The sequence below is a fragment of the Oncorhynchus nerka genome, linkage group LG13, assembly GCF_034236695.1.
Source record: "Oncorhynchus nerka isolate Pitt River linkage group LG13, Oner_Uvic_2.0, whole genome shotgun sequence".
Lineage (NCBI taxonomy): Eukaryota > Metazoa > Chordata > Actinopteri > Salmoniformes > Salmonidae > Oncorhynchus > Oncorhynchus nerka.
This window is the reverse complement of record NC_088408.1, coordinates 984,536-1,009,535: the sequence shown is the minus strand read 5'-3', so window position 1 is coordinate 1,009,535 and position 25,000 is coordinate 984,536. Positions and strand designations below refer to the sequence as shown.

At 46.9% G+C, this 25,000-nt stretch overlaps 2 protein-coding genes across 2 annotated transcripts in view; both read left to right on the top strand.

Annotated features, from left to right (window-relative positions):
• LOC115115116 (T-box transcription factor TBX18-like) overlaps nt 1-715 on the top strand; it is a 72,554-nt gene extending 71,839 nt beyond the window's left edge. Inside the window, exon 8 of the mRNA XM_065026116.1 lies at nt 1-715. This exon is cut by the window's left edge and continues 113 nt beyond it. Within this exon, the coding sequence (XP_064882188.1) occupies nt 1-441 (441 nt within the window). The 3' untranslated portion in view covers nt 442-715.
• Nucleotides 476-25,000, top strand: part of LOC135574637 (uncharacterized) — a 30,536-nt gene continuing 6,011 nt past the window's right edge. The window contains exon 1 of the mRNA XM_065026083.1: nt 476-505. Within this exon, the coding sequence (XP_064882155.1) occupies nt 476-505 (30 nt within the window). The remainder of the gene's footprint in view (nt 506-25,000) is intronic.

The following is a 25,000-nucleotide window of genomic DNA, read 5'->3' as shown; positions in this document are numbered from 1 at the left end:
CACACACACACACACCCCCTCCATCACTACGTCAACCCCGCTTCCCCCTTCCCCCTTCCTGTGGTGCGAAGACCGTCAGCTTATGACCGCAAAGTTTTCTGCTCCATGTCCCCACCCCCCTCTCAGATTGGCTACCTGCATCCTCCACCCCGCCAGGGCTACGGTAGTATCTGCCTCCATTCCCCCCACTACGGTCTCTACGGTTACTCTAACCCCCCCACTAACATCGCAGCCAACCCAGACAAGATGGCGGTTTCTTGTGCTGCTGTGGCCAATCAGAACCCTTTCCTTGGCTCCTCCCCCAGTGGAACCCTGACGGACAGTCTGTGCACGCTCAATGGAGACCAGCAGGCCAACTTCCTTTTTGACTCTCGGACGCTGGGATTGTCTGTGAGCCCGTCAGGGGGAGGGGCTTCACAGGTCACCGCCCACATGACCTGAGACACGCTTCTAAACCCTGACCCCCAAGATTGCTATGGCAACAGGCTGCTGCTCCGTGGAGAGGGTGTGGTGTGGAATCACCAGCCAATGAGGGTTGATTAGACATCTCACAGACCAATGGGGAGAGAGAGAGAGAGAGAGCTGGTTTGTGTTAAAGAGAGAGAAATAGAGAACTCCACTGACTAATGGGACAATTTTATTAGCTACCTGTTGTTGTTATTGTTGTTGTTTTTTCTAAGCATCTTATTAAATGAATAAATGGACTGGGACACTATGAGATGCTGAAACATCTGGAGAGGTCTGGTGTGAACAATTCTGGAGACAGGAGTCTGTTATGCACAGAGACAGAGAGACAGAGAGACAGAGAGACAGACTTCAGTTATAAACAGAGATAGAGAGACAGAGAGACAGACTCCAGTTATATACAGAGACAGAGAGACAGAGAGACAGACTCCAGTTATAAACAGAGACAGAGAGACAGAGAGACAGACTCCAGTTATAAACAGAGACAGAGAGACAGAGAGACAGACTCCAGTTATAAACAGAGACAGAGAGACAGAGAGACAGACTCCAGTTATAAACAGAGACAGAGAGACAGACTCCAGTTATAAACAGAGACAGAGAGACAGAGAGACAGACTCCAGTTATAAACAGAGACAGAGAGACAGAGAGACAGACTCCAGTTATAAACAGAGACAGAGAGACAGACTCCAGTTATAAACAGAGATAGAGAGACAGAGAGACAGACTCCAGTTATAAACAGAGACAGAGAGACAGAGAGACAGACTCCAGTTATAAACAGAGACAGAGAGACAGAGAGACAGAGAGACAGACTCCAGTTATAAACAGAGATAGAGAGACAGAGAGACAGACTCCAGTTATAAACAGAGACAGAGAGACAGAGAGACAGACTCCAGTTATACAGAGAGACAGACTCCAGTTATACACAGAGACAGAGAGACAGACTCCAGTTATAAACAGAGACAGAGAGACAGACTCCAGTTATAAACAGAGACAGAGAGACAGACTCCAGTTATATACAGAGACAGAGAGACAGAGAGACAGACACCAGTTATAAACAGAGACAGAGAGACAGACTCCAGTTATAAACAGAGACAGAGAGACAGAGAGACAGACTCCAGTTATAAACAGAGACAGAGAGACAAAGAGACAGACTCCAGTTATAAACAGAGACAGAGAGACAGACTCCAGTTATAAACAGAGACAGAGAGACAGACTCCAGTTATAAACAGAGACAGAGAGACAGAGAGACAGAGAGACAGACTCCAGTTATAAACAGAGACAGAGAGACAGAGAGACAGAGAGACAGACTCCAGTTATAAACAGAGACAGAGAGACAGAGAGACAGAGAGACAGAGAGACAGACTCCAGTTATAAACAGAGACAGAGAGACAAAGAGACAGACTCCAGTTATAAACAGAGACAGAGAGACAGACTCCAGTTATAAACAGAGACAGAGAGACAGACTCCAGTTATAAACAGAGACAGAGAGACAGAGAGACAGAGAGACAGACTCCAGTTATAAACAGAGACAGAGAGAAAGAGAGACAGACTCCAGTTATAAACAGAGACAGAGAGACAGACTCCAGTTATAAACAGAGACAGAGAGACAGAGAGACAGAGTGACAGACTCCAGTTATACACAGAGACAGAGAGACAGACTCCAGTTATAAACAGTGACAGAGAGACAGACTCCAGTTATACACAGAGACAGAGAGACAGAGAGACAGACTCCAGTTATACACAGAGACAGAGAGACAGAGAGACAGACTCCAGTTATACACAGAGACAGAGAGACAGACTCCAGTTATACACAGAGACAGAGAGACAGACTCCAGTTATAAACAGTGACAGAGAGACAGACTCCAGTTATAAACAGAGACAGAGAGACAGAGAGACAGACTCCAGTTATAAACAGAGACAGAGAGACAGAGAGACAGAGAGACAGAGTGACAGAGAGACAGGCTCCAGTTATAAACAGAGACAGAGAGACAGAGAGACAGACTCCAGTTATAAACAGAGACAGAGAGACAGACTCCAGTTATAAACAGAGACAGAGAGACAGACTCCAGTTATAAACAGAGACAGAGAGACAGAGAGACAGAGAGACAGACTCCAGTTATAAACAGAGACAGAGAGAAAGAGAGACAGACTCCAGTTATAAACAGAGACAGAGAGACAGACTCCAGTTATAAACAGAGACAGAGAGACAGAGAGACAGAGTGACAGACTCCAGTTATACACAGAGACAGAGAGACAGACTCCAGTTATAAACAGTGACAGAGAGACAGACTCCAGTTATACACAGAGACAGAGAGACAGAGAGACAGACTCCAGTTATACACAGAGACAGAGAGACAGAGAGACAGACTCCAGTTATACACAGAGACAGAGAGACAGACTCCAGTTATACACAGAGACAGAGAGACAGACTCCAGTTATAAACAGTGACAGAGAGACAGACTCCAGTTATAAACAGAGACAGAGAGACAGAGAGACAGACTCCAGTTATAAACAGAGACAGAGAGACAGAGAGACAGAGAGACAGAGTGACAGAGAGACAGGCTCCAGTTATAAACAGAGACAGAGAGACAGAGAGACAGACTCCAGTTATAAACAGAGACAGAGAGACAGACTCCAGTTATAAACAGAGACAGAGAGACAGAGAGACAGACTCCAGTTATAAACAGAGACAGAGAGACAGACTCCAGTTATAAACAGAGACAGAGAGACATACTCCAGTTATAAACAGAGACAGAGAGACAAAGAGACAGACTCCAGTTATAAACAGAGACAGAGAGACAGAGAGACAGACTCCAGTTATAAACAGAGAAAGAGAGACAGACTCCAGTTATAAACAGAGACAAAGAGACAGAGAGACAGACTCCAGTTATAAACAGAGACAGAGAGACAGAGAGACAGACTCCAGTTACAAACAGAGACAGAGAGACAGAGAGACAGAGAGACAGACTCCAGTTATAAACAGAGACAGAGAGACAGAGAGACAGACTCCAGTTATAAACAGAGACAGAGAGACAGACTCCAGTTATAAACAGAGACAGAGAGACAGACTCCAGTTATAAACAGAGACAGAGAGACAGAGAGACAGAGAGACAGAGAGACAGACTCCAGTTATAAACAGAGACAGAGAGACAGACTCCAGTTATAAACAGAGACAGAGAGACAGAGAGACAGACTCCAGTTATAAACAGAGACAGAGAGACAGAGAGACAGAGAGACAGAGAGACAGAGAGACAGACTCCAGTTATAAACAGAGACAGAGAGACAGAGAGACAGACTCCAGTTATAAACAGAGACAGAGAGACAGACTCCAGTTATAAACAGAGACAGAGAGACAGAGAGACAGACTCCAGTTATAAACAGAGACAGAGAGACAGAGAGACAGACTCCAGTTATAAACAGAGACAGAGAGACAGACTCCAGTTATAAACAGAGATAGAGAGACAGAGAGACAGACTCCAGTTATAAACAGAGACAGAGAGACAGAGAGACAGACTCCAGTTATAAACAGAGACAGAGAGACAGAGAGACAGAGAGACAGACTCCAGTTATAAACAGAGATAGAGAGACAGAGAGACAGACTCCAGTTATAAACAGAGACAGAGAGACAGAGAGACAGACTCCAGTTATACAGAGAGACAGACTCCAGTTATACACAGAGACAGAGAGACAGACTCCAGTTATAAACAGAGACAGAGAGACAGACTTCAGTTATAAACAGAGACAGAGAGACAGACTCCAGTTATATACAGAGACAGAGAGACAGAGAGACAGACACCAGTTATAAACAGAGACAGAGAGACAGACTCCAGTTATAAACAGAGACAGAGAGACAGAGAGACAGACTCAGTTATAAACAGAGACAGAGAGACAAAGAGACAGACTCAGTTATAAACAGAGACAGAGAGACAGACTCAGTTATAAACAGAGACAGAGAGACAGACTCCAGTTATAAACAGAGACAGAGAGACAGAGAGACAGAGAGACAGACTCAGTTATAAACAGAGACAGAGAGACAGAGAGACAGAGAGACAGACTCCAGTTATAAACAGAGACAGAGAGACAGAGAGACAGAGAGACAGAGAGACAGACTCCAGTTATAAACAGAGACAGAGAGACAAAGAGACAGACTCCAGTTATAAACAGAGACAGAGAGACAGACTCCAGTTATAAACAGAGACAGAGAGACAGACTCCAGTTATAAACAGAGACAGAGAGACAGAGAGACAGAGAGACAGACTCCAGTTATAAACAGAGACAGAGAGAAAGAGAGACAGACTCAGTTATAAACAGAGACAGAGAGACAGACTCAGTTATAAACAGAGACAGAGAGACAGAGAGACAGAGTGACAGACTCCAGTTATACACAGAGACAGAGAGACAGACTCCAGTTATAAACAGTGACAGAGAGACAGACTCCAGTTATACACAGAGACAGAGAGACAGAGAGACAGACTCCAGTTATACACAGAGACAGAGAGACAGAGAGACAGACTCCAGTTATACACAGAGACAGAGAGACAGACTCCAGTTATACACAGAGACAGAGAGACAGACTCCAGTTATAAACAGTGACAGAGAGACAGACTCCAGTTATAAACAGAGACAGAGAGACAGAGAGACAGACTCCAGTTATAAACAGAGACAGAGAGACAGAGAGACAGAGAGACAGAGTGACAGAGAGACAGGCTCAGTTATAAACAGAGACAGAGAGACAGAGAGACAGACTCCAGTTATAAACAGAGACAGAGAGACAGACTCCAGTTATAAACAGAGACAGAGAGACAGAGAGACAGACTCCAGTTATAAACAGAGACAGAGAGACAGACTCCAGTTATAAACAGAGACAGAGAGACATACTCCAGTTATAAACAGAGACAGAGAGACAAAGAGACAGACTCCAGTTATAAACAGAGACAGAGAGACAGAGAGACAGACTCCAGTTATAAACAGAGAAAGAGAGACAGACTCCAGTTATAAACAGAGACAAAGAGACAGAGAGACAGACTCCAGTTATAAACAGAGACAGAGAGACAGAGAGACAGACTCCAGTTACAAACAGAGACAGAGAGACAGAGAGACAGAGAGACAGAGAGACAGACTCCAGTTATAAACAGAGACAGAGAGACAGAGAGACAGACTCCAGTTATAAACAGAGACAGAGAGACAGACTCCAGTTATAAACAGAGACAGAGAGACAGACTCAGTTATAAACAGAGACAGAGAGACAGAGAGACAGAGAGACAGAGAGACAGACTCCAGTTATAAACAGAGACAGAGAGACAGACTCCAGTTATAAACAGAGACAGAGAGACAGAGAGACAGACTCAGTTATAAACAGAGACAGAGAGACAGAGAGACAGACTCCAGTTACAAACAGAGACAGAGAGACAGAGAGACAGAGAGACAGAGAGACAGACTCCAGTTATAAACAGAGACAGAGAGACAGAGAGACAGACTCCAGTTATAAACAGAGACAGAGAGACAGACTCAGTTATAAACAGAGACAGAGAGACAGACTCCAGTTATACACAGAGACAGAGAGACAGAGAGACAGACTCCAGTTATAAACAGAGACAGAGAGACAGAGAGACAGACTCCAGTTATACACAGAGACAGAGAGACAGAGAGACAGACTCCAGTTATAAACAGAGACAGAGAGACAGACTCCAGTTATAAACAGAGACAGAGAGACAGAGAGACAGACTCCAGTTATACACAGAGACAGAGAGACAGAGAGACAGACTCCAGTTATAAACAGAGACAGAGAGACAGAGAGACAGACTCCAGTTATACAGAGAGACAGACTCCAGTTATACACAGAGACAGAGAGACAGACTCCAGTTATAAACAGAGACAGAGAGACAGACTCCAGTTATAAACAGAGACAGAGAGACAGACTCCAGTTATATACAGAGACAGAGAGACAGAGAGACAGACACCAGTTATAAACAGAGACAGAGAGACAGACTCCAGTTATAAACAGAGACAGAGAGACAGAGAGACAGACTCCAGTTATAAACAGAGACAGAGAGACAAAGAGACAGACTCCAGTTATAAACAGAGACAGAGAGACAGACTCCAGTTATAAACAGAGACAGAGAGACAGACTCCAGTTATAAACAGAGACAGAGAGACAGAGAGACAGAGAGACAGACTCCAGTTATAAACAGAGACAGAGAGACAGAGAGACAGAGAGACAGACTCCAGTTATAAACAGAGACAGAGAGACAGAGAGACAGAGAGACAGAGAGACAGACTCCAGTTATAAACAGAGACAGAGAGACAAAGAGACAGACTCCAGTTATAAACAGAGACAGAGAGACAGACTCCAGTTATAAACAGAGACAGAGAGACAGACTCCAGTTATAAACAGAGACAGAGAGACAGAGAGACAGAGAGACAGACTCCAGTTATAAACAGAGACAGAGAGAAAGAGAGACAGACTCCAGTTATAAATAGAGACAGAGAGACAGACTCCAGTTATAAACAGAGACAGAGAGACAGAGAGACAGAGTGACAGACTCCAGTTATACACAGAGACAGAGAGACAGACTCCAGTTATAAACAGTGACAGAGAGACAGACTCCAGTTATACACAGAGACAGAGAGACAGAGAGACAGACTCAGTTATACACAGAGACAGAGAGACAGAGAGACAGACTCAGTTATACACAGAGACAGAGAGACAGACTCCAGTTATACACAGAGACAGAGAGACAGACTCCAGTTATAAACAGTGACAGAGAGACAGACTCCAGTTATAAACAGAGACAGAGAGACAGAGAGACAGACTCCAGTTATAAACAGAGACAGAGAGACAGAGAGACAGAGAGACAGAGAGACAGAGTGACAGAGAGACAGGCTCCAGTTATAAACAGAGACAGAGAGACAGAGAGACAGACTCCAGTTATAAACAGAGACAGAGAGACAGACTCCAGTTATAAACAGAGACAGAGAGACAGAGAGACAGACTCCAGTTATAAACAGAGACAGAGAGACAGACTCCAGTTATAAACAGAGACAGAGAGACATACTCCAGTTATAAACAGAGACAGAGAGACAAAGAGACAGACTCCAGTTATAAACAGAGACAGAGAGACAGAGAGACAGACTCAGTTATAAACAGAGAAAGAGAGACAGACTCCAGTTATAAACAGAGACAAAGAGACAGAGAGACAGACTCCAGTTATAAACAGAGACAGAGAGACAGAGAGACAGACTCCAGTTACAAACAGAGACAGAGAGACAGAGAGACAGAGAGACAGAGAGACAGACTCCAGTTATAAACAGAGACAGAGAGACAGAGAGACAGACTCCAGTTATAAACAGAGACAGAGAGACAGACTCCAGTTATAAACAGAGACAGAGAGACAGACTCCAGTTATAAACAGAGACAGAGAGACAGAGAGACAGAGAGACAGAGAGACAGACTCCAGTTATAAACAGAGACAGAGAGACAGACTCCAGTTATAAACAGAGACAGAGAGACAGAGAGACAGACTCCAGTTATAAACAGAGACAGAGAGACAGAGAGACAGACTCCAGTTACAAACAGAGACAGAGAGACAGAGAGACAGAGAGACAGAGAGACAGACTCCAGTTATAAACAGAGACAGAGAGACAGAGAGACAGACTCCAGTTATAAACAGAGACAGAGAGACAGACTCAGTTATAAACAGAGACAGAGAGACAGACTCCAGTTATACACAGAGACAGAGAGACAGAGAGACAGACTCCAGTTATAAACAGAGACAGAGAGACAGAGAGACAGACTCCAGTTATACACAGAGACAGAGAGACAGAGAGACAGACTCCAGTTATAAACAGAGACAGAGAGACAGACTCCAGTTATAAACAGAGACAGAGAGACAGAGAGACAGACTCCAGTTATACACAGAGACAGAGAGACAGAGAGACAGACTCCAGTTATACACAGAGACAGAGAGACAGACTCCAGTTATAAACAGTGACAGAGAGACAGACTCCAGTTATACACAGAGACAGACAGACAGAGAGACAGACTCCAGTTATACACAGAGACAGAGAGACAAAGAGACAGACTCCAGTTATAAACAGAGACAGAGAGACAGAGAGACAGACTCCAGTTATAAACAGAGAAAGAGAGACAGACTCCAGTTATAAACAGAGACAAAGAGACAGAGAGACAGACTCCAGTTATAAACAGAGACAGAGAGACAGAGAGACAGACTCCAGTTACAAACAGAGACAGAGAGACAGAGAGACAGAGAGACAGAGAGACAGACTCAGTTATAAACAGAGACAGAGAGACAGAGAGACAGACTCCAGTTATAAACAGAGACAGAGAGACAGACTCCAGCTATAAACAGAGACAGAGAGACAGACTCCAGTTATAAACAGAGACAGAGAGACAGAGAGACAGAGAGACAGAGAGACAGACTCCAGTTATAAACAGAGACAGAGAGACAGACTCAGTTATAAACAGAGACAGAGAGACAGAGAGACAGACTCCAGTTATAAACAGAGACAGAGAGACAGAGAGACAGACTCCAGTTACAAACAGAGACAGAGAGACAGAGAGACAGAGAGACAGAGAGACAGACTCCAGTTATAAACAGAGACAGAGAGACAGAGAGACAGACTCCAGTTATAAACAGAGACAGAGAGACAGACTCCAGTTATAAACAGAGACAGAGAGACAGACTCCAGTTATACACAGAGACAGAGAGACAGAGAGACAGACTCAGTTATAAACAGAGACAGAGAGACAGAGAGACAGACTCCAGTTATACACAGAGACAGAGAGACAGAGAGACAGACTCCAGTTATAAACAGAGACAGAGAGACAGACTCAGTTATAAACAGAGACAGAGAGACAGAGAGACAGACTCCAGTTATACACAGAGACAGAGAGACAGAGAGACAGACTCCAGTTATATACAGAGACAGAGAGACAGACTCCAGTTATAAACAGAGACAAAGAGACAGAGAGACAGACTCCAGTTATAAACAGAGACAGAGAGACAGAGAGACAGACTCCAGTTACAAACAGAGACAGAGAGACAGAGAGACAGAGAGACAGAGAGACAGACTCCAGTTATAAACAGAGACAGAGAGACAGAGAGACAGACTCCAGTTATAAACAGAGACAGAGAGACAGACTCCAGTTATAAACAGAGACAGAGAGACAGACTCCAGTTATAAACAGAGACAGAGAGACAGAGAGACAGAGAGACAGAGAGACAGACTCCAGTTATAAACAGAGACAGAGAGACAGACTCCAGTTATAAACAGAGACAGAGAGACAGAGAGACAGACTCCAGTTATAAACAGAGACAGAGAGACAGAGAGACAGACTCCAGTTACAAACAGAGACAGAGAGACAGAGAGACAGAGAGACAGAGAGACAGACTCCAGTTATAAACAGAGACAGAGAGACAGAGAGACAGACTCCAGTTATAAACAGAGACAGAGAGACAGACTCCAGTTATAAACAGAGACAGAGAGACAGACTCCAGTTATACACAGAGACAGAGAGACAGAGAGACAGACTCCAGTTATAAACAGAGACAGAGAGACAGAGAGACAGACTCCAGTTATACACAGAGACAGAGAGACAGAGAGACAGACTCCAGTTATAAACAGAGACAGAGAGACAGACTCCAGTTATAAACAGAGACAGAGAGACAGAGAGACAGACTCCAGTTATACACAGAGACAGAGAGACAGAGAGACAGACTCCAGTTATATACAGAGACAGAGAGACAGAGAGACAGACTCCAGTTATAAACAGAGACAGAGAGACAGACTCCAGTTATAAACAGAGACAGAGAGACAGAGAGACAGAGAGACAGAGAGACAGACTCAGTTATAAACAGAGACAGAGAGACAGACTCCAGTTATAAACAGAGACAGAGAGACAGAGAGACAGACTCCAGTTATAAACAGAGACAGAGAGACAGAGAGACAGACTCAGTTACAAACAGAGACAGAGAGACAGAGAGACAGAGAGACAGAGAGACAGACTCCAGTTATAAACAGAGACAGAGAGACAGAGAGACAGACTCCAGTTATAAACAGAGACAGAGAGACAGACTCCAGTTATAAACAGAGACAGAGAGACAGACTCCAGTTATACACAGAGACAGAGAGACAGAGAGACAGACTCCAGTTATAAACAGAGACAGAGAGACAGAGAGACAGACTCCAGTTATACACAGAGACAGAGAGACAGAGAGACAGACTCCAGTTATAAACAGAGACAGAGAGACAGACTCCAGTTATAAACAGAGACAGAGAGACAGAGAGACAGACTCCAGTTATACACAGAGACAGAGAGACAGAGAGACAGACTCCAGTTATACACAGAGACAGAGAGACAGACTCCAGTTATAAACAGTGACAGAGAGACAGACTCCAGTTATACACAGAGACAGACAGACAGAGAGACAGACTCCAGTTATACACAGAGACAGAGAGACAGAGAGACAGACTCCAGTTATATACAGAGACAGAGAGACAGACTCCAGTTATAAACAGAGACAAAGAGACAGAGAGACAGACTCCAGTTATAAACAGAGACAGAGAGACAGAGAGACAGACTCCAGTTACAAACAGAGACAGAGAGACAGAGAGACAGAGAGACAGAGAGACAGACTCCAGTTATAAACAGAGACAGAGAGACAGAGAGACAGACTCCAGTTATAAACAGAGACAGAGAGACAGACTCCAGTTATAAACAGAGACAGAGAGACAGACTCCAGTTATAAACAGAGACAGAGAGACAGAGAGACAGAGAGACAGAGAGACAGACTCCAGTTATAAACAGAGACAGAGAGACAGACTCAGTTATAAACAGAGACAGAGAGACAGAGAGACAGACTCCAGTTATAAACAGAGACAGAGAGACAGAGAGACAGACTCCAGTTACAAACAGAGACAGAGAGACAGAGAGACAGAGAGACAGAGAGACAGACTCAGTTATAAACAGAGACAGAGAGACAGAGAGACAGACTCCAGTTATAAACAGAGACAGAGAGACAGACTCCAGTTATAAACAGAGACAGAGAGACAGACTCCAGTTATACACAGAGACAGAGAGACAGAGAGACAGACTCCAGTTATAAACAGAGACAGAGAGACAGAGAGACAGACTCCAGTTATACACAGAGACAGAGAGACAGAGAGACAGACTCCAGTTATAAACAGAGACAGAGAGACAGACTCCAGTTATAAACAGAGACAGAGAGACAGAGAGACAGACTCCAGTTATACACAGAGACAGAGAGACAGAGAGACAGACTCCAGTTATATACAGAGACAGAGAGACAGAGAGACAGACTCCAGTTATAAACAGAGACAGAGAGACAGACTCCAGTTATAAACAGAGACAGAGAGACAGAGAGACAGAGAGACAGAGAGACAGACTCCAGTTATAAACAGAGACAGAGAGACAGACTCCAGTTATAAACAGAGACAGAGAGACAGAGAGACAGACTCCAGTTATAAACAGAGACAGAGAGACAGAGAGACAGACTCCAGTTACAAACAGAGACAGAGAGACAGAGAGACAGAGAGACAGAGAGACAGACTCCAGTTATAAACAGAGACAGAGAGACAGAGAGACAGACTCCAGTTATAAACAGAGACAGAGAGACAGACTCCAGTTATAAACAGAGACAGAGAGACAGACTCCAGTTATACACAGAGACAGAGAGACAGAGAGACAGACTCCAGTTATAAACAGAGACAGAGAGACAGAGAGACAGACTCCAGTTATACACAGAGACAGAGAGACAGAGAGACAGACTCCAGTTATAAACAGAGACAGAGAGACAGACTCCAGTTATAAACAGAGACAGAGAGACAGAGAGACAGACTCCAGTTATACACAGAGACAGAGAGACAGAGAGACAGACTCCAGTTATACACAGAGACAGAGAGACAGACTCCAGTTATAAACAGTGACAGAGAGACAGACTCCAGTTATACACAGAGACAGACAGACAGAGAGACAGACTCCAGTTATACACAGAGACAGAGAGACAGACTCCAGTTATACACAGAGACAGAGAGACAGACTCCAGTTATAAACAGTGACAGAGAGACAGAGAGACAGACTCCAGTTATACACAGAGACAGACAGACAGAGAGACAGACTCCAGTTATACACAGAGACAGAGAGACAGACTCCAGTTATACACAGAGACAGAGAGACAGACTCCAGTTATAAACAGTGACACAGAGACAGAGAGACAGACTCCAGTTATACACAGAGACAGAGAGACAGAGAGACAGACTCCAGTTATAAACAGAGACAGAGAGACAGACTCCAGTTATAAACAGAGACAGAGAGACAGAGAGACAGACTCCAGTTATACACAGAGACAGAGAGACAGAGAGACAGACTCCAGTTATATACAGAGACAGAGAGACAGAGAGACAGACTCCAGTTATAAACAGAGACAGAGAGACAGACTCCAGTTATAAACAGAGACAGAGAGACAGAGAGACAGAGAGACAGAGAGACAGACTCCAGTTATAAACAGAGACAGAGAGACAGACTCCAGTTATAAACAGAGACAGAGAGACAGAGAGACAGACTCCAGTTATAAACAGAGACAGAGAGACAGAGAGACAGACTCCAGTTACAAACAGAGACAGAGAGACAGAGAGACAGAGAGACAGAGAGACAGACTCCAGTTATAAACAGAGACAGAGAGACAGAGAGACAGACTCCAGTTATAAACAGAGACAGAGAGACAGACTCCAGTTATAAACAGAGACAGAGAGACAGACTCCAGTTATACACAGAGACAGAGAGACAGAGAGACAGACTCCAGTTATAAACAGAGACAGAGAGACAGAGAGACAGACTCCAGTTATACACAGAGACAGAGAGACAGAGAGACAGACTCCAGTTATAAACAGAGACAGAGAGACAGACTCCAGTTATAAACAGAGACAGAGAGACAGAGAGACAGACTCAGTTATACACAGAGACAGAGAGACAGAGAGACAGACTCCAGTTATACACAGAGACAGAGAGACAGACTCAGTTATAAACAGTGACAGAGAGACAGACTCCAGTTATACACAGAGACAGACAGACAGAGAGACAGACTCCAGTTATACACAGAGACAGAGAGACAGACTCCAGTTATACACAGAGACAGAGAGACAGACTCCAGTTATAAACAGTGACAGAGAGACAGAGAGACAGACTCCAGTTATACACAGAGACAGACAGACAGAGAGACAGACTCCAGTTATACACAGAGACAGAGAGACAGACTCCAGTTATACACAGAGACAGAGAGACAGACTCCAGTTATAAACAGTGACACAGAGACAGAGAGACAGACTCCAGTTATACACAGAGACAGAGAGACAGACTCCAGTTATAAACAGTGACAGAGAGACAGACTCCAGTTATACACAGAGACAGACAGACAGAGAGACAGACTCCAGTTATACACAGAGACAGAGAGACAGACTCCAGTTATACACAGAGACAGAGAGACAGACTCCAGTTATAAACAGAGACTGAGAGACAGAGAGACAGACTCCAGTTATAAACAGAGACAGAGAGACAGAGAGACAGACTCCAGTTATAAACAGAGACAGAGAGACAGAGAGACAGAGAGACAGAGAGACAGAGTGACAGAGAGACAGGCTCCAGTTATAAACAGAGACAGAGAGACAGAGAGACAGACTCCAGTTATAAACAGAGACAGAGAGACAGACTCCAGTTATAAACAGAGACAGAGAGACAGAGAGACAGACTCCAGTTATAAACAGAGACAGAGAGACAGACTCCAGTTATAAACAGAGACAGAGAGACAGACTCCAGTTATAAACAGAGACAGAGAGACAAAGAGACAGACTCCAGTTATAAACAGAGACAGAGAGACAGAGAGACAGACTCCAGTTATAAACAGAGAAAGAGAGACAGACTCCAGTTATAAACAGAGACAAAGAGACAGAGAGACAGACTCCAGTTATAAACAGAGACAGAGAGACAGAGAGACAGACTCCAGTTACAAACAGAGACAGAGAGACAGAGAGACAGAGAGACAGACTCCAGTTATAAACAGAGACAGAGAGACAGAGAGACAGACTCCAGTTATAAACAGAGACAGAGAGACAGACTCCAGTTATAAACAGAGACAGAGAGACAGACTCCAGTTATAAACAGAGACAGAGAGACAGAGAGACAGAGAGACAGAGAGACAGACTCCAGTTATAAACAGAGACAGAGAGACAGACTCCAGTTATAAACAGAGACAGAGAGACAGAGAGACAGACTCCAGTTATAAACAGAGACAGAGAGACAGAGAGACAGACTCCAGTTACAAACAGAGACAGAGAGACAGAGAGACAGAGAGACAGACTCCAGTTATAAACAGAGACAGAGAGACAGAGAGACAGACTCCAGTTATAAACAGAGACAGAGAGACAGACTCCAGTTATAAACAGAGACAGAGAGACAGACTCCAGTTATACACAGAGACAGAGAGACAGAGAGACAGACTCCAGTTATAAACAGAGACAGAGAGACAGAGAGACAGACTCCAGTTATACACAGAGACAGAGAGACAGAGAGACAGACTCCAGTTATAAACAGAGACAGAGAGACAGACTCCAGTTATAAACAGAGACAGAGAGACAGAGAGACAGACTCCAGTTATACACAGAGACAGAGAGACAGAGAGACAGACTCCAGTTATATACAGAGACAGAGAGACAGACTCCAGTTATAAACAGAGACAAAGGGACAGAGAGACAGACTCCAGTTATAAACAGAGACAGAGAGACAGAGAGACAGACTCCAGTTACAAACAGAGACAGAGAGACAGAGAGACAGAGAGACAGAGAGACAGACTCCAGTTATAAACAGAGACAGAGAGACAGAGAGACAGACTCCAGTTATAAACAGAGACAGAGAGACAGACTCAGTTATAAACAGAGACAGAGAGACAGACTCAGTTATAAACAGAGACAGAGAGACAGAGAGACAGAGAGACAGAGAGACAGACTCCAGTTATAAACAGAGACAGAGAGACAGAGAGACAGACTCAGTTATAAACAGAGACAGAGAGACAGACTCCAGTTATAAACAGAGACAGAGAGACAGACTCCAGTTATAAACAGAGACAGAGAGACAGAGAGACAGAGAGACAGAGAGACAGACTCCAGTTATAAACAGAGACAGAGAGACAGACTCCAGTTATAAACAGAGACAGAGAGACAGAGAGACAGACTCCAGTTATAAACAGAGACAGAGAGACAGAGAGACAGACTCCAGTTACAAACAGAGACAGAGAGACAGAGAGACAGAGAGACAGAGAGACAGACTCCAGTTATAAACAGAGACAGAGAGACAGAGAGACAGACTCCAGTTATAAACAGAGACAGAGAGACAGACTCCAGTTATAAACAGAGACAGAGAGACAGACTCCAGTTATACACAGAGACAGAGAGACAGAGAGACAGACTCCAGTTATAAACAGAGACAGAGAGACAGAGAGACAGACTCCAGTTATACACAGAGACAGAGAGACAGAGAGACAGACTCCAGTTATAAACAGAGACAGAGAGACAGACTCCAGTTATAAACAGAGACAGAGAGACAGAGAGACAGACTCCAGTTATACACAGAGACAGAGAGACAGAGAGACAGACTCCAGTTATATACAGAGACAGAGAGACAGAGAGACAGACTCCAGTTATAAACAGAGACAGAGAGACAGAGAGACAGACTCCAGTTATAAACAGAGACAGAGAGACAGACTCCAGTTATATACAGAGATAGAGAGACAGAGAGACAGACTCCAGTTATAAACAGAGACAGAGAGACAGACTCCAGTTATATACAGAGATAGAGAGACAGAGAGACAGACTCCAGTTATAAACAGAGTGTCACGGTTTTCTATTGGTGAAGGAGAGTCGGACCAAACTGCAGCGTGTAGATTTCGATCCATGTTTAATAAAACAACGTAACACGAATCAAAACACAAACTCAACAAAACAATAAACGTAATGAAAACCGAAACTGAACTGGTGCAAACTAACACAGAATAAGGACATCAGGACACTAAGGACAATCACCCACAATACAACCAAAGAATATGGCTGCCTAAATATGGTTCCCAATCAGAGACAACGATAACCACCTGCTTCTGATTGAGAACCACTCCAGACAGCCATAGACTTTCCTAGAACACCCTACTAAGCTACAATCCCACTAACATACACACCAAAACCCCCAGACAAAACACACCACAATACAAAAACTCCATGCCACACCCTGGCCTGACCCAATACATGAAGAAAAACACAAAATACTTAGACCAGGGCGTGACAGAACCCCCCCCCTAAGGTGCGGACTCCCGAACGCACCTCAAAACAATAGGGAGGGTCCGGGTGGGCGTCTGTCCATGGTGGCGGCTCCGGCGCGGGACGTGGACCCCACTCAGTCAATGTTTTAGTCCCTTTTTCTCGCGTCCCTGGATAGTCCACCCTCCCCGCCGACCATGGCCTAGTAGTCCTCACCCAGAACCCCACTGGACTGAGGAGCAGATCGGGACTGAAGGACAGCTCGGGACTGAGGCAGCTCGGGACTGAAGGGAAGCTCGGGAGTGAGAGGAAGCTCAGGAGTGAGAGGAAGCTCAGGAGTGAGAGGAAGCTCAGGAGTGAGAGGAAGCTCAGGCAGGTAGATAGATCTACCAGATCCTGGCTGGCTGGTGGTCTCAGCAGATCCTGGCTGACTGGCAGATCCTGGCTGACTGGCAGATCCTGGCCGACTGGCGGATCCTGGCTGACTGGCAGATCCTGGCCGACTTGCGGATCCTGGCTGACTGGCAGATCCTGGCCGACTGGCAGATCGTGGCCGACTGGCAGATCTGGCAGATCTGGAAGAGTCTGGTTGACTGGCAGATCTGGAAGAGTCTGGTTGACTGGCAGATCTGGAAGATCCTGGCTGACTGGCAGATCTGGAAGATCCTGGCTGACTGGCGGATCCGGAAGATCCTGGCTGACTGGCGGATCCTGGCTGACTGGCGGATCCTGGCTGACTGGTGCTACTGGCAGATCCTGGCCGACTGGCACTTCTGGCGGATCCTGGCTGACTGGCACTTCTGGCGGATCCTGGCAGACTGGTGGATCCTGGCTGACTGGTGGATCTAACTGATCCTGACAGACTGGCGACGCTGGGCAGACTGGCGACGCTGGGCAGACTGGCGGCGCTGGGCAGACTGGCGGCGCTGGGCAGACTGGGCAGACTGGCGGCGCTGGGCAGACTGGTGGCGCTGGGCAGACTGGCTGCGCTGGGCAGACTGGCGGCGCTGGGCAGACTGGCGGCGCTGGCGGCGCTGGGAGCACTGGCGGCGCTGGGCAGACTGGCGGCGCTGGGCAGACTGGGAGCACTGGCGGCGCTGGGCAGACTGGAGACTCCGGCAGCGCAGGAGAGGAGAAAGGCTCTGACAGCGCTAAACAGGCGGGAGACTCCGGCAGCGCAGGAGAGGAGACAGGCTCTGGCTGCGCTAAACAGGCGGGAGGCTCCGGCAGCGCAGGAGAGGAGACAGGCTCTGGCTGCGCTAAACAGGCGGGAGACTCCGGCAGCGCTAAACAGGCGAGGCGCACTGAAGGCCTGGTGCGTGGTGCTGGAACTGTTGGTACTGGATCGAGGACACGCACAGGAAGCCTGGTGCGAGGAGCTGCTACCGGAGGACTAGAGTGTGGAGGTGGCACAGGATGGGCTAGACCGTGAAGGCGTACTGGAGATCTTGAGAGCAGTGTTGGCACAGGACGTGCAAGGCTAGGGATGTGCACAGGAGGCCTGGTGCGTGAGGCTGGCACCAACTTCACCAGCCGACTAACACGCACCTCAGGACGAGTATGGAGCGCTAACCCAGGTGCCATCAAATCCCCGTCACGTTCCGTCGGTCGAATTCCATTCAAAAAGCACCAACACAGCAACTCCCTCATTTCTCTCTCCTCCAATTTCCCCATTAACTCCTTCACAGTCTCTGTTTTGCTCACCTCCAACACCGGCTCTGGTTTTGGTCTCCTCCTTGGCTCCTCACGATAAACAGGGAGAGTTGGCTCAGGTCTGACTCCTGACCCTGCCACTCTCTCCCTGAGCCCCCCCCCAAGACATTTTTGGGGTTGATTCTCCGGCTTCCGTCCGCGCCGCCGAGTTTGCTTCGCCAACTCCATTCTCCGATAACCTTCCGCGCACTGCTCCATCGAATCCCAGGCGGGCTCCGGCACATTCCCTGGGTCGACCGCCCACCGGTCTTTCTCCTCCCAAGAAGTATATTCCATACTGTGCTCCTTTTTGGGCTGCTCCTGTTGCCTCTTCTCCTGCTGCACCTTTGGGTGGCTACACTCCCCTGGTTTAGCCCAGGGTCCTCTCCCGTCGAGGATTTCCTCCCATGTCCAGAAATCCTTATTCCTTATCTCCTCTTTGGGCTGCTCCTGCCTGTTGACACGCTGCTTGGTCCGTTGGTGGTGGGTGATTCTGTCACGGTTTTCCAATGGTGAAGGAGAGTCGGACCAAACTGCAGCGTGTAGATTTCGATCCATGTTTAATGAAACAACGTAACACGAGAGAGAGAGACAGAGAGACAGACTCCAGTTATATACAGAGACAGAGAGACAGACTCCAGTTATAAACAGAGACAGAGAGACAGAGAGACAGACTCCAGTTATAAACAGAGACAGAGAGACAGACTCCAGTTATAAACAGAGACAGAGAGACAGAGAGACAGAGAGACAGAGAGACAGACTCCAGTTATAAACAGAGACAGAGAGACAGAGAGACAGACTCCAGTTATAAACAGAGACAAAGAGACAGACTCCAGTTATAAACAGAGACAGAGAGACAGAGAGACAGACTCCAGTTATAAACAGAGACAGAGAGACAGAGAGACAGACTCCAGTTATACACAGAGACAGAGAGACAGAGAGACAGACTCCAGTTATAAACAGAGACAGAGAGACAGAGAGACAGACTCCAGTTATAAACAGAGACAGAGAGACAGACTCCAGTTATAAACAGAGACAGAGAGACAGAGAGACAGACTCCAGTTATAAACAGAGACAGAGAGACAGAGAGACAGACTCCAGTTATATACAGAGACAGAGAGACAGAGAGACAGACTCCAGTTATAAACAGAGACAGAGAGACAGAGAGACAGACTCCAGTTATAAACAGAGACAGAGAGACAGAGAGACAGACTCCAGTTATAAACAGAGACAGAGAGACAGACTCCAGTTATAAACAGAGACAGAGAGACAGAGAGACAGACTCCAGTTATATACAGAGACAGAGAGACAGACTCCAGTTATAAACAGAGACAGAGAGACAGAGAGACAGACTCCAGTTATAAACAGAGACAGAGAGACAAAGAGACAGACTCCAGTTATAAACAGAGACAAAGAGACAAAGAGACAGACTCCAGTTATAAACAGAGACAGAGAGACAGAGAGACAGACTCCAGTTATAAACAGAGACAGAGAGACAGAGAGACAGAGAGACAGACTCCAGTTATATACAGAGACAGAGAGACAGAGAGACAGACTCCAGTTATAAACAGAGACAGAGAGACAGACTCCAGTTATAAACAGAGACAGAGAGACAGAGAGACAGACTCCAGTTATAAACAGAGACAGAGAGACAGACTCCAGTTATACACAGAGACAGAGAGACAGAGAGACAGACTCCAGTTATATACAGAGACAGAGAGACAGAGAGACAGACTCCAGTTATAAACAGAGACAGAGAGACAGAGAGACAGACTCCAGTTATAAACAGAGACAGAGAGACAGAGAGACAGACTCCAGTTATACACAGAGACATAGAGACAGACTCCAGTTATAAACAGAGACAGAGAGACAGACTCCAGTTATAAACAGAGACAAAGAGACAGACTCCAGTTATAAACAGAGACAGAGAGACAAAGAGACAGACTCCAGTTATAAACAGAGACAATTAAGTTTTGGAAACATCTAAAATACAGTGACCCCCTCTCATATCATTACCAAGCCCTGCAATGCCAAGAGCTGAGCAAAGAAAAGAGTCCCCTCATCCAGTTGGTCCTGGGGCTGAGTTCACTAACCTGTTCTACTAACACACTGAGGCCTCAGTCCCCTCACCCAGCTGGTCCTGAGTTCACAAACCTGTTCTACTAACACACTGAAGCCTCAGTCCCCTCATCCAGCTGGTCCTGGGGCTGAGTTCACAAACCTGTTCTACTAACGCACTGAAGCCTCAGTCCCCTCATCCAGCTGGTCCTGGGGCTGAGTTCACAAACCTGCTCTACTAACACACTGAAGCTTCAGGACCAGAACATCCAATCAATCAGGATAAACCAAATTACAACATAGTCAAAACAAAACTGTATTGCTTATTGGGAAACACAAGCACAAGCACAAAGCAAAATGCAGTGCTATCTAGCCCTAAACTGACAGTACACTGGCTAACTATATGGCCATGGTTACTGATCAAAACCTTAGAAAAACCTTGACAAAGTACAGGCTCAGTGAGCACAGCCTTGCCATTGAGAAGGGTAGACACAGGAAAGCCTGGCTCCCTGTAGAGGAAAGGCTGTGTAACCACTGGACCACAGCAGAACCTGGCTCCCTGTAGAGGAAAGGCTGTGCAACCACTGCACCACAGCAGAACCTGGCTCCCTGTAGAGGAAAGGCTGTGTAACCACTGGACCACAGCAGAACCTGGCTCCCTGTAGAGGAAAGGCTGTGCAACCACTGCACAACAGCAGAACCTGGCTCCCTGTAGAGGAAAGGCTGTGTAACTACTGCACCACAGCAGAACCTGGCTCCCTGTAGAGGAAAGGCTGTGCAACCACTGTACAACAGCAGAACCTGGCTCCCTGTAGAGGAAAGGCTGTGTAACCACTGTACAACAGCAGAACCTGGCTCCCTGTAGAGGAAAGGCTGTGTAACCACTGCACCACAGCAGAACCTGGCTCCCTGTAGAGGAAAGGCTGTACAACCACTGCACCACAGCAGAACCTGTCTCCCTGTAGAGGAAAGGCTGTTCAACCAAAGCAGAACCTGGCTCCCTGTAGAGGAAAGGCTGTACAACCACTGCACCACAGCAGAACCTGTCTCCCTGTAGAGGAAAGGATGTGCAACCACTGGACCACAGCAGAACCTGGCTCCCTGTAGAGGAAAGGCTGTGCAACCACTGCACAACAGCAGAACCTGGCTCCCTGTAGAGGAAAGGCTGTTCAACCACAGCAGAACCTGGCTCCCTGTAGAGGAAAGGCTGTACAACCACTGCACCACAGCAGAACCTGTCTCCCTGTAGAGGAAAGGCTGTGTAACCACTGCACCACAGCAGAACCTGGCTCCCTGTAGAGGAAAGGCTGTGCAACCACTGCACCACAGCAGAACCTGGCTCCCTGTAGAGGAAAGGCTGTGTAACCACTGCACCACAGCAGAACCTGGCTCCCTGTAGAGGAAAGGCTGTGTAACCACTGCACCACAGCAGAACCTGGCTCCCTGTAGAGGAAAGGCTGTGTAACCACTGCACCACAGCAGAACCTGGCTCCCTGTAGAGGAAAGGCTGTGTAACCACAGCACCACAGCAGAACCTGGCTCCCTGTAGAGGAAAGGCTGTGTAACCACTGCACCACAGCAGAACCTGGCTCCCTGTAGAGGAAAGGCTGTGTAACCACTGCACCACAGCAGAACCTGGCTCCCTGTAGAGGAAAGGCTGTGTAACCACAGCACCACAGCAGAACCTGGCTCCCTGTAGAGGAAAGGCTGTACAACAGCAGAACCTGGCTCCTTGTAGAGGAAAGGCTGTGCAACCACTGGACCACAGCAGAACCTGGCTCCCTGTAGAGGAAAGGCTGTGCAACCACTGCACCACAGCAGAACCTGAGACGGAGCTGCATTTCCTGACAAAATGTCAAATATATAACACAATTAGAGAGTGTCATTTTCCCAATTTTAAACCCTTATTCAAAGTTTCAAAGACCTCTCTGATGAGGATAGGCTACCCGTCCTGTTGGGGGAGGATGCAGAGAGCTGTGGGTTGGCAGACCACTACATTGCTGCCTGCCATAAGATGAGGGACAGTGTCTGACAGACCAATCAACCTGCACATGTACTCTATGCTCATTGTTATTGTTGAAGGTTATTTTGACCCTTGGTCTGATGACCAGGTGGCGAATCGCATCTCTGCATGTCTGGCAGACATATCAGTGTGGATGACGGATCACCACCTCAAGCTGAACCTCGGCAAGACGGAGCTGCTCTTCCTCCCGGGGAAGGACTGCCCGTTCCATGATCTCGCCATCACGGTTGACAACTCCACTGTGTCCTCCTCCCAGAGCGCTAAGAACCTTGGCGTGATCCTGGACAACACCCTGTCGTTCTCAACTAACATCAAGGCTGTGGCCCGTTCCTGTAGGTTCATGCTCTACAACATCCGCAGAGTACGACCCTGCCTCACACAGGTCCTAATCCAGGCACTTGTCATCTCCCGTCTGGATTACTGCAACTCGCTGTTGGCTGGGCTCCCTGCCTGTGCCATTAAACCCCTACAACTCATCCAGAACGCCGCAGCCCGTCTGGTGTTCAACCTTCCCAAGTTCTCTCGCGTCACCCCGCTCCTCCGCTCTCTCCACTGGCTTCCAGTTGAAGCTCGCATCCGCTACAAGACCATGGTGCTTGCCTACGGAGCTGTGAGGGGAACGGCACCTCAGTACCTCCAGGCTCTGATCAGGCCCTACACCCAAACAATGGCACTGCGTTCATCCACCTCTGGCCTGCTCGCCTCCCTACCACTGAGGAAGTACAGTTCCCGCTCAGCCCAGTCAAAACTGTTCGCTGCTCTGGCCCCCCAATGGTGGAACAAACTCCCTCACGACGCCAGGACAGCGGAGTCAATCACCACCTTCCGGAGACACCTGAAACCCCACCTCTTTAAGGAATACCTAGGATAGGATAAAGTAATCCCTCTCACCCCCCTTAAAAGATTTAGATGCACTACTGTTCCACTGGATGTCATAAGGTGAATGCACCAATTTGTAAGTCGCTCTGGATAAGAGCGTCTGCTAAATGACTTAAATGTAAATGTAAATGTAATGTATGGTGTCTATAGTACAGTCTGAGAGGGAGAAGGCCTGGGCATTATGGTGTCTATAGTAGAGTCTGAGAGGGAGAAGGCCTGGGCAGTATGGTGTCTATAGTACAGTCTGAGAGGGAGAAGGCCTGGGCAGTATGGTGTCTATAGTACAGTCTGAGAGGGAGAAGGCCTGGGCAGTATGGTGTCTATAGTACAGTCTGAGAGGGAGAAGGCCTGGGCAGTATGGTGTCTATAGTACAGTCTGAGAGGGAGAAGGCCTGGGCAGTATGGTGTCTATAGTACAGTCTGAGAGGGAGAAGGCCTGGGCAGTATGGTGTCTATAGTACAGTCTGAGAGGGAGAAGGCCTGGGCAGTATGGTGTCTATAGTACAGTCTGAGAGGGAGAAGGCCTGGGCAGTATGGTGTCTATAGTACAGTCTGAGAGGGAGAAGGACTGGCTAGGGAGGGGGACCTTCCATGATGTGTGATATGCATCCTGGAACTTTGAGGATGAAGATGGTGGCCTAGGATGGACATGGCAATTGAGGCTGTGGTGCGTGATTCAGATCATGTCCTCTAGTAAGGCAAACCATGTATAAGGAACTAAATTAGACATTTACTGAAGGGTAGAGTGGATCAGCAGAGTAGGACACCAAGTCAGAAACCTGCTGTAAGCTAAGGAGAGCTAGAGGAATCACCTTCAACGTATTTACACTGGATGAAGTTCAGAAAGGGACCTGGTCTCCACCTGTCAGGAGTCCCTCCATGCTTCACCCATGGTCCTGTTGAACCCGTGGTCCTATTGAACCCATGGTCCTATTGCACCCATGGTCCTGTTGAACCCATGGTCCTATTGAACCCATGGTCCTGTTGAACCCGTGGTCCTATTGAACCCATGGTCCTATTGCACCAGTATTGCACCCATGGTCCTATTGAACCCATGGTCCTATTGAACCAGTATTGCACCCATGGTCCTATTGCACCCATGGTCCTATTGAACCCATGGTCCTATTGCACCCATGGTCCTATTGCACCCATGGTCCTATTGAACCCATGGTCCTATTGAACCCATGGTCCTATTGAACCAGTATTGCACCCATGGTCCTATTGCACCCATGGTCCTATTGAACCCATGGTCCTATTGAACCAGTATTGCACCCATGGTCCTATTGCACCCATGGTCCTATTGAACCAGTATTGCACCCATGGTCCTATTGAACCAGTATTGCACCCATGGTCCTATTGAACCCATGGTCCTATTGCACCCATGGTCCTATTGCACCAGTATTGCACCCATGGTCCTATTGCACCAGTATTGAACCCATGGTCCTATTGCACCCATGGTCCTATTGAACCCATGGTCCTATTGAACCCATGGTCCTATTGAACCCATGGTCCTATTGCACCAGTATTGCACCCATGGTCCTATTG